General features: G+C 42.4%; 1 protein-coding gene across 1 annotated transcript; it reads right to left on the bottom strand.

Annotated features, from left to right (window-relative positions):
* Positions 1-6,882: 6,882 nt before the first annotated feature.
* On the bottom strand, positions 6,883-8,052 carry LOC138897133 (uncharacterized). Its single transcript, XM_070183091.1, has 2 exons — positions 7,903-8,052; positions 6,883-7,338 (listed from the first exon to the last, which is right to left on the bottom strand). The coding sequence occupies exons 1-2, from the start codon at positions 8,050-8,052 to the stop codon at positions 6,883-6,885; spliced, it is 606 nt and encodes a 201-aa protein (XP_070039192.1).
* Between the last annotated feature and the right edge of the window lie 2,012 nt (positions 8,053-10,064).

The raw sequence follows: 10,064 nt of genomic DNA, 5'->3' as shown, positions 1-10,064 counted from the left end.
TTAAGGAAAAGGCAGTGCTTAGCCATATGAAAAATAAGAGACAATGCTTAGTCTCATGCAAGTAAGGGAAGCGGTGTTTAGCTTCATGCAAAATAGGAGACAATGCTTCATCTCATGCAAATAAAGGAGACAATGCTTAGTCTCATGCAAGAAAGACAATGTTTAGCCTTATGTAATTAGGGAGGCAGGGCTTAGCCTTATGCATTTAAGGAGGCGATGCTTAGCCTCGTGCAAATAGGAGACAATGCTTAGTCTCATACAAAGAAAGGAGATAATGCTTAGTCTCCTACAAGGAGAGGCAACGCTTAGCCTTATGCAATTAGGGAGGCAGGGCTTAGCCTCATGCAAAATAGGAGACAACGCTTAGTCTCATGCGAGTAAGGGAAGCGATGCTTAGCTTCATGCAAAATAGGAGACAATACTTAGTTTCATGCAAAGAAGGCAGTGCTTAGCATTGTGCAGTTAAGGAGGCAATGCTTAGCCTTATACAAAAATAGGAGACAATGCTTAGTCTCGATGTAAGGAAAACGATGAGTGATAGTAGAGTGTTTCTTAGCTGGAGATGCTTGGAATAGATAATCCGCTATCTTGAAGGTGGTGACCTAACTTGTCTGCAGATATTATTGACTTACTGTGCCTGCATCCAAAGAAAAATTGTGAGTTTTTGCAGGGGAAGGTTGGTTCGCGCTTTTGTCTTTTGCTTTGCATGTGCTCCTGTCTTGAGATCCTATTTGAGTCACCCTGGGTAACATCTGGTTGTTTATAGAAATAAAGTTTTTCGAAAGAAATGCGTGCATTTGATGAATGTAGTTATTTTAAAATATAGTAGTATGCAATATCGACTGAGTTAGATGAACCAGTAAGAGTGAAATATTTTAGAGACATTGCGACCTCCTTGCTTTAGAATTTTGAGGGTTCCCCTCAAAATACTGCCCCAGTTTAAGTGCAATACTTTGACTGTTCCGTGTATGACGATGTTGGCTGGACTTGCTAAAATGACGATGTTCTGACCATGGTAAAAATGAAGACTTTATTGAGTTGTGACCGAACCCACAGGGCTGCCTACGTATCCCCTCTTAAACGGGAATCAGGTCAAGCATAGTTCAATTACATCAAATGAAGAAATGTAAACAATCTAAATATAATATCTCTTGACTGCGTCTGAGTTGATAGGTTTTGGCCAAACTTCTCTGTCCATCTCTGCAAGTATGAACGCTCCTTATGTTAGCACTCTGTGAATCATGTAGGGCCCTTGCCAATTGGGTGAAAAATTTCCTTTGGCTTCATCTTGATGTGGGAAGATCCGCTTTAGCACCAACTGCCCCGGTGTGAATTGTCTAGGCCTGACCCTTTTGTTGAAAGCTCTGGACATTCTGTTCTGGTAAAGTTGATCGTGACATACTGCGTTCATTCTTTTTTCGTCAATGAGAGCCAGTTGCTCATAACAACTTCGTATCCATTCTGCATCACTAAGTTCAGCCTCTTGTATGATTCTCAAAGAAGGAATTTCTACTTCTACAGGAATGCAGGAATGACGGCTTCAGTGCCATAGACCAGCAAATAAGGAGTTGCCCCAGTTGATGTGTGAACCGTGGTACGATATCCAAGTAGAGCAAATGGTAACTTCTCGTGCCATTGTTTGTGATTATCTACCATATTCCTTAATATATTCTTGATGTTCTTATTGGCGGCTTCCACAACTCCATTCATTTGTGGCATGTATGCTATGGAATTCTTATACTTGATCCTAAAGGTTTCACACATGGATTTCATTAAATCACTGTTAAGGTTGGCGGCGTTGTCGATAATGATTGATTTTGGTGCCCCGAATCGACAGACAATACGATCCCTGACGAAATCTGTGATGACCTTTTTAGTTACAGCATTGTAAGATGCGACTTCAACCTATTTTATGAAATAATCTATGGCCACTAGAATGAACCTGTGCCCATTTGAAGCGGCGGGTTCGATTAGACCGATGACATCCATCCCCCAAGCGGAGAAAGGTCAAGGTGCACTTGTTGCATTGAGTTCATTGGGTGGCACTCATATCATATCTGCATGTATCTGGCACTGATGACACCTTTGAACATACCTGATGCAGTCCATAGTCATCCAAAAATATCCTGCTCTTAATATCTTCTTGGCTAAAACGAAACTGTTCATGTGTGGTCCGCAAGCTCTGGCATGTATCTATTTGAGCAGTTTGGAAGCTTCCTTGGCATCAACGCACCATTATAATCCTAGGTCGGGAGTCCTTCTATACAGAATTCTTCCAGTTTGGAAGAAATGGTTGGACAATCTTCAGAGTGTACGTTTCTGAGTATGATTTGCGTGTTCCGGGTACTCTCCTTTTGCCAAGTATTCTTTGATGTCATGAAACCATGGATTTCCATCAGTTTCTTCTTCAACATGAGCACAGTAAGTCGACTGATTATGGACTCCTACTGGAATAGGATCGATGAAATTCTTGTATGGGTGTTGTATCATGGAAGATAGAGTGGCCAACGCATCCGCGAACTCATTCTGGATTCTCGGAACATGTTTGAACTCTATTTTTATGAACCTCTTCATCAACTCTTGTACGTAGTACAAATATGGCAATATTTTGGTATTCTTTGTAGCCCATTATCCTAGAACCTGATGTACCAAAAGGTCTGAATCTCCAATTACCAGCAATTCCTGAACGTTCATGTCAATGGCCAACTTGAGCCCCAAGATGCAGGCCTCATATTCTGCCATATTGTTGGTACATGGAAACCTGAGCTTTGCGGATACTGGATAGTGTTGACCTGTTCCTGACACTAAAACTGCTCCAATTCCTACTCCTTTGAAGTTTGCAGCTCCATCGAAGAACATTCTCCAACCGTCATAGGTTTCGGTGATATCTTCTTCTATGAGTGATACCTCTTCATCGGGAAAATACGTTTTCAGTAGTTCGTATTCTCCCCCCACAGGATTTTCTGCTAGATGATCTGCCAACGCTTGCCCCTTGACCGCCTTTTGGGTTACATAAATGATGTCGAACTCACTCAGTAGTATCTGCCATTTTGCTAACTTTCCCGTAGGCATGGGTTTCTGGAAGATGTATTTTAACGGATCCATTCTTGATATGAGATACGTGGTGTAGGCACAGAAGTAGTGCCTCAACTTCTGAGTTATCCACATAAAAGCGCAGCAGGTGCACTCCAACAAAGAATATCGTGCTTCATAGGGTGTAAACTTCTTACTTAGATAGTATATGGCATGTTCCTTTCTTCCCGTCTCGTCATGTTATCCCAAGACACAGCCGAAAGCCCCATTCAGTACAGATAAATAGAGTAGCAGAGGTCTCCCAGGTTCTGGTAGGACCAGAACAGGTGGTTTGGATAAATATTCCTTGATCTTGTCAAAGGCTTTCTGGCATTCTTTAGTCCAACTTGTTGTAGTGTCTTTCTTTAACATTTTGAAAATCGGTTCACAAATCACAGTTGATTGTGCTATGAAACGGCTGATGTAATTGACACGCCCCAAGAAACTCATCACATCTTTCTTGTTCTTCGGAGGTTGCAAATCTTGGATAGCCTTGACCTTTGATGGGTCTAGCTCAAATCCTTGGCAGCTGACGATGAACCCTAATAACTTTCCAGCAGGGACTCCGAAGGCACATTTTGTGGGATTTAGTTTCAGGTTGTATCTTCGAAGTCGATCGAAGAATTTCCTCAAATATGCTATATGATCTGTGCTTCTCTTGGATTTGATGATGACGTCATCTACGTACACCTCTATCTCCTTGTGTATCATGTCATGAAAAATGGTTGTCACGGCCCTTATATAGGTGGCTCCAGCATTCTTTAGGCCAAACGACATTATTTTGTAACAATATACTCCCCATGGTGTAATAAAAGCTGTCTTTTCGGCATCCTTCTCATCCATCCAGATCTGATGATATCCCACGAAGCAATCCACAAAGGATTGGAGTTCATGCTTGGCACAGTTGTCAATCAGTATGTGTATATTGGGAAAAAGGGAAATCATCTTTGGGACTTACTCTGTTCAAATCCCGATAGTCGACACACACTCTGACCTTCCCATCTTTCTTTGGAACCGGCACAATGTTAGCCAACCAGGTTGGATATTCAACCACTCTGAGCACCTTAGCTTTGATATGCTTGGTGACTTCCTCTTTTATTTTCAGGCTCATATCTGGCTTGAACTTTTTGAGCTTTTGCTTTACAGGTGGACACATAGGGTTGGTAGGTAGTTTATGAGCCACTACAGACGTGCTCAAACCGATCATACCATCATAGGACCATGCAAAAATATCCTCATACTCCTCCAAGAACCGGATGTATTCTTTCTTCTCCAATGGTGATAAGTGAATGCTTACACGCGTTTCCTTGACTCTTTTGGAGTCTCCCAAATTAATTATTTCGATCTCATCCAAATTGGACTTAGGCTTGTTTTCAAAGTTTTCCACTTCTCTGGCAATTTCCTTGGGTATTATATCCTCTTCTAGATCCTTTGAATCATTATCCTTATGTTGCATTGTCTCATTACATGTCACAGTCGTAGGTTCATCGGGATAGGTAATAATAATGCTGTAGAGAAAAAAATGTAAAGAATAATAATAAATACTAAATATAACAATGCATTAAATAAATCTTGAAAACGTCAAACAAGTACGACTCGATGACTCGAGCAATTATTTCAAAACAAAATACGTTGAGAGCAAAATATTGAAAATGTCTTAGGTGCTCATAAAATTGCTTTCAAAATAAATGATGCTGATTGCCAGGCTACCCAGGAACTCGACGGGCCCTTAATGGTGCAGCAGTCCAGATCTTGAGAATAACTCCCTTCTCCACAGTCTGAATAATAAGGCCTTCCTCCTCCTCAACTATTGTACTGCAATCCATGTCTTCATCATCCAGAAATAGATTCCTTATACCAGCTAGAACTTCATCTTCTTCGGACTCCCACATCATGTCAGCTTGATGAAATGAGTGACTCAAATGTGGTACTGGTTGTTCAAGAGGGTAATAAGGACCATGCCATGGTGGCGACCAATTCTGATACTCGTGCCAGGTGTATTCATACCCAAGACCAAACATTGTGCCGTGACGCTTTAGCTGTATCGGTTTGATGATCCCTTGGAGATTCTTACCGAGACCCTTTCCAGGTTCATACCCTGTCTATGCCAATATTCCTTCTAACTTACTGCTCCACCATTTGTCCTTTTTAGTTGCGTTGACGCGCTCGATGCGATGGTATGTTTCTCCACCCAACTTCCTGCTATTCTCAATGACTGGAACAGTTTGATTGGTGTAAATGGGATTACTCCCATCAACATGGATGATCACTTCCTGATGGTTCCACTCAAACTTCACGATCTGATGTAGAGTAGAAGCTACGGCCCTAGCGGCATGCATCCAAGGTCGTCCCAACAATAGGTTGTAGGTAGCAGATATGTCCAACACTTGAAGCTCAATATCAAACCAGGTTGGGCCCATCTGTAGGCTGAGGTTGGTCTCCCTAATTGTGGCCCTTTTAGACCCATCAAATGCTTTCACATTCATACTTCCTGCTCGTATCTCCTGCAGACCTTTACCCAACCTTTTCAAAGTAGTTAGTGGACAGATGTTGAGACTGGAACCCCCATCTATCAAGACTCTCACAATGAACTTGTCTTCAAACTGCACTGTGATATGCAGTGCCCTGTTGTGACTTAATCCTTCTGGTGGCATCTCGTCTTCATGAAAAGTGATCTTGTGGCTTTCCAACATTTGCCCTGCCATGTTGGCCATCTCTCCGCTAGTGATGTTGTTGGGTACATAGGCTTTGTTCAACACCTTCATCAGGGCATTCCTATGTGCCTCAGAGTTTTGCAACAGTGATAAAATGGATATTTGAGCAGGGGTTTTGCTCAGATGATCAACCACAAAATATTCCCTTGCTTGCACATTTCTCCAAAGGTCGTCCGGGCCAGTCTCAATGACAGGCGATTTAGATGCAGTTTCTTTGCTTGGGTGTATAAAACCTACCCGTTCTGGTCATGCCTTGCGTTGCACCTGTTTCTTCCATTTTTTCTTTTCCTTTTCTTCTTGCTTCCGCAACATAATCCCATGGTATAGCATTAGACTTATAAGACGGCGTTTGTGCTACCATCATGGTGAATGGCATTGTTACTTCAACCTCAAACGAAGTTGGTGCAGCTACCTCAACTTCAATTGGTGCCTGAGTCACTACCATGATAGGTGTGAGAGTGACTGGAGATGTTTCAGAATTATCCCCTTCCCGAATGAGTCCAACTGACCCCTCTGAGTCCCATTCTTCATCGGTCTCTATCACGTTTACTCCCCCACCCATGTGATCTAGGAGAGGATTATTACGGACATTGGGTATAGCCTCCTTTGTCTGTATGACTTTGGTGTCAATTAATGTTTGAATCTTATCCTTCAAAGTACGACACTCATCAATAGTATGACCTTTCATGCCTGAGTGATAGGCACAAGTCTTGTTTGGATTAATCCACTGAGAAGAGTTTTCCATAGCAATAGCGGGAATGGGAGTGATATAACTGGCAACCTTCAGTCTCTCGTACAGCTAGTCTATAGGTTCAACAATTGGGGTATATTGTCTGGGTGGTCTGCGGTCAAAATTTGGTCTAGGTTTTTGGTAGTTCTGGTGGGCTGGTAGTGAGTGGTAGTATGCGGGTTGGGTGTTATAGGTATGATAAGTGGTGGCAGGTTGTCGGTATCTGGGAGGTGAAGGTTGATATGTGGGTGGAGATGTTTGGTATGTCAGAGGAGACTTCAAACCTTGGGCTACCATTACTGCACCTACTTCTTTCTTCTTGGAGATACCTCCTGACTGTAGGGCCTTATTTGTGGCTTGGAGTGCTTAAACATTTGTCACCATTCCGCTTTTGATCCCTTCTTCTATTCTATCTCCCAAATTGATGATATCAGAAAATTTATGGTTTTCAATAACCATCAATCTTTCATAGTATTGCGGATCCTGAGCTCTGATGAAGAACTTATTCATTTGTTCTTCTTCCAGCGCTGGCCTTGCTTTTGCAGCTTCAGACCTCCACCGAGTAGCAGACTCGCGAAAAGTTTCTGTTTGCTTCTTCTTAAGATTTTGAATGTAGAAAACGTCTGGTGCATTTTTTGTGTTAAACCTGAACCGATCCATGAAATCTGATGCCATGCTCACCCAATTAACCCATTTCTTTGGGTTCTGACTGATGTACCAATATAGGGCATCTCCGGTGAGGCTTCTCATGAACAACTTCATGCAGATTCTTTCATCCCTGCAAACTCCTACAAGCTTGTCACAATATGTTCTCAAGTGCACCTTCAGATCACCAGTTCCGTCGAACATTTAGAACTTAGGAGGTTTGTAACCCTCTGGTAGTTCTTCATTTGGCTTAATACACAAATCTTTATAATTCAAACCCTCAATGTCTTTGCCCCCTTCGACACTTTGAACCCTGCCAGTAAGTTTCTTGAGTTCCTCTGCCATGTTCTTGATGAGCATGTCCTTCTCGGTGGATTCAGGTATGTATAGGGATTGTTGTGGGGTGTGGGGTAAGGTTTCCACATATATGGGATTGCTTTGGTGGACTCCGGGAATCTGGGTATAATGGTTGTCATTGGTTGAGTTTTGCGGGTCAGAAGTAGGATGTGGTGCATTTTGAGGGGTATGGTATATGGTTGTTTGTGGGTATTGAGTTGGGTGGTGATGGTGTTGTTGAGGAGTAGGTATATGTGGAGGGTTGTGGTTCTGAGTAGGTGTGGCGTATTGATGTGGTGAGGGAGGATTTTGCGGATTTTGTGTGTTTTGGGGAGGTACTGGGCTTTGGGCGTTTGTGTTTTGTTGGTTAAGGTCGGGGACGTTTAGGGTGAGGGAAAGGTTTGCCAAGTTCCGGAGCTGCTCAAGTTCCCCTTGTAGTTCCAATATTTTCTGTTCCAGACGTAGGACCAATTCGCTCTGTACTGGAGTATTCCGTCCGTCAGAGGTTTCAACATTCTCTGCATTGTCCTTTCTAATACCGCTTAAATCGTCCATCTTTTCTTTCCCTTTGCTTTTGCCTCTAGGATCACTTGGTGGAGGTGGAGGTGGAGGACATCTGGATCTAGTATGATATGCGGGTGATGCCAGTATGCACAAACCAACCTTTGGGGAATGGGAATAAACAAAAGAAAATAAAAATAAAAAGGTAACCAAGTCAGTAAGGGATATTGAAAGAATACTTGTAATATTGAACATGTGTTGCAGAATCAGTAAATAAATTCGCGTCCTAATTTGGGGGACCTCATTGTGCCCGAGGTAGGCCTAAGCGACACATAGACTTGGATAAAATTGATGCCAATAATTGTGTCATTTCATTAATGTGAAAATGGATCAAATCCTTACTAAAACGACAATAATAAGAAAGTCACTAATGGCATTTGCCTTATTATATTTAAAATCTAAAACTAAGCTAAAAAGCAGTAAAGAACATCATTTCCTAATCTATTTGGCCCCGGAGGGGCCTTCTCCATGCTTGGCCTTCTTGGATCCATCAATCAAGTTCCCTAGGTCGCGCATATCCAATAGTAGGTAAGCCCTTGCTAGGTGCCCTCCCTCATTGCCTTCCATATTCTGACAATCTGAGAGCCTCTTCCTCATCTTCCCCTCGAGTTCCATTAACTCTTGCTCCAAACATTCCAATCTTTCTGTTGATTTAGTAGTAATTTCTTTCCATTCGCCGATAGCTTCCATATCCACTTTGTGTTGTTACAAATGTCTAGCTTCAAACTCGAAAACCCTCTTGCGCAGCATCCTATACTTGACTTGTGCTTTAGCAGCGTCATCGATAACCCTATTTTCCAGATTAATCCCTAGCTTGACATCTCCCGCTATGTCATCGACCAACCACGATGGGTAGAAGTATACATGACCAGCATGGTACCTGTCTGGCTCGATAGTGTCTTTCTTTACAATGACCTTTTGATTCAACATATGTTGCACCTTGAACTTGAACGAAATGATGTTCCCTTTAAAGTCTGCTTTATACTGGACCATATTGGAAACCCGAGGTATAACTTGCTTTCTTCCCGCTTGCCTCATTACTCTTATAGGAGCATAAGGATAGAATTCTCTCAACCCGATCAACACTAAATGACTGGCTTCTCTTGACTTGATGATGAACTCGCTACTAGGGAACCATTCGAATAGCCAATGTACCCTTTTGTCAGTCAAATAGCTGAAGAAACGCACCCAACTCATAGTATTTTCGGGTTGCGAGAACCTATCTGGGATAAATGTTATTCTTTTTAGATGGTGGTAGGCTATGTAGTCATTCAATGGTCGTCGCAGAAGTTCTTGACGATATTCACCTCTCTGGAAATGTTCTAATAACCAAACTTGTAGCAACAGATTACAGCCCTCGAAATGCCCATACCCCTGCTTGCATCGATCTAGAGCTCGATACATTTCGGCCAAGATCATGGCGATGATAGTGTAAGTTTATCCTTCAATTCATTCCATTAGAGTCCTAGCGACCATGGCTAAACGAGTGTGAATCCTCCCCCCTTTCATCGAAAATATCAGCAACCCCAAGAAACAGACAATGAACACAAAAACTCGACGGTGTGTCCAGCCCAAAGAAGTAATGGCAAGTTCATCACGGTGAAGGCGATATGACTTTCTATGCCCATAACGTTCATAAAGGAATTCAAATGGTATGTATGACTCCTTCAGACAAAGTAATTCATTATTTTTCTTAAAACCCATCATTCTCAAAAAAATCGTGGGGAGTGCGATTTTCTAGTACTAATAAACCCGGACTATCCCATGGCAGCTTAGTGAAGCCTCCTATTTCCTCTAAGAGAGGGGCCATCTCTACATTACCAAAGCGAAAGAGAGCTCTTTTCTCATCCCAAAACATAGTGGCGGCCTCAATCAATGCGTTATTTGGCCGAATATCCAATAAGGAAGGTAAATTTCCGAGGACCCTATTCACATGATTCTGGTCACTAGGTGAGAGGTTCTTCCACCAATCAAACGGCAAAGGTGGGATGTTTTTAACCATGCTG

Source organism: Nicotiana tomentosiformis, chromosome 8 (assembly GCF_000390325.3).
Source record: "Nicotiana tomentosiformis chromosome 8, ASM39032v3, whole genome shotgun sequence".
In the NCBI taxonomy this organism is placed as follows: Eukaryota; Viridiplantae; Streptophyta; class Magnoliopsida; order Solanales; family Solanaceae; genus Nicotiana; species Nicotiana tomentosiformis.
This window is presented reverse-complemented; position numbering and strand designations above follow the sequence as displayed.

What these genes read in the sequence shown, in the direction of transcription:
- LOC138897133 (XM_070183091.1), bottom strand. Translation starts at nt 8,052, where the DNA reads ATGGACGATTTAAGCGGTATTAGAAAGGACAATGCAGAGAATGTTGAA. An exon ending in TTGAGCAGCTCCGGAACTTG is followed by an intron (nt 7,339 to 7,902) that starts GCAAACCTTTCC and finishes GGTGATCTGAAG; the next exon opens with GTGCACTTGAGAACATATTG.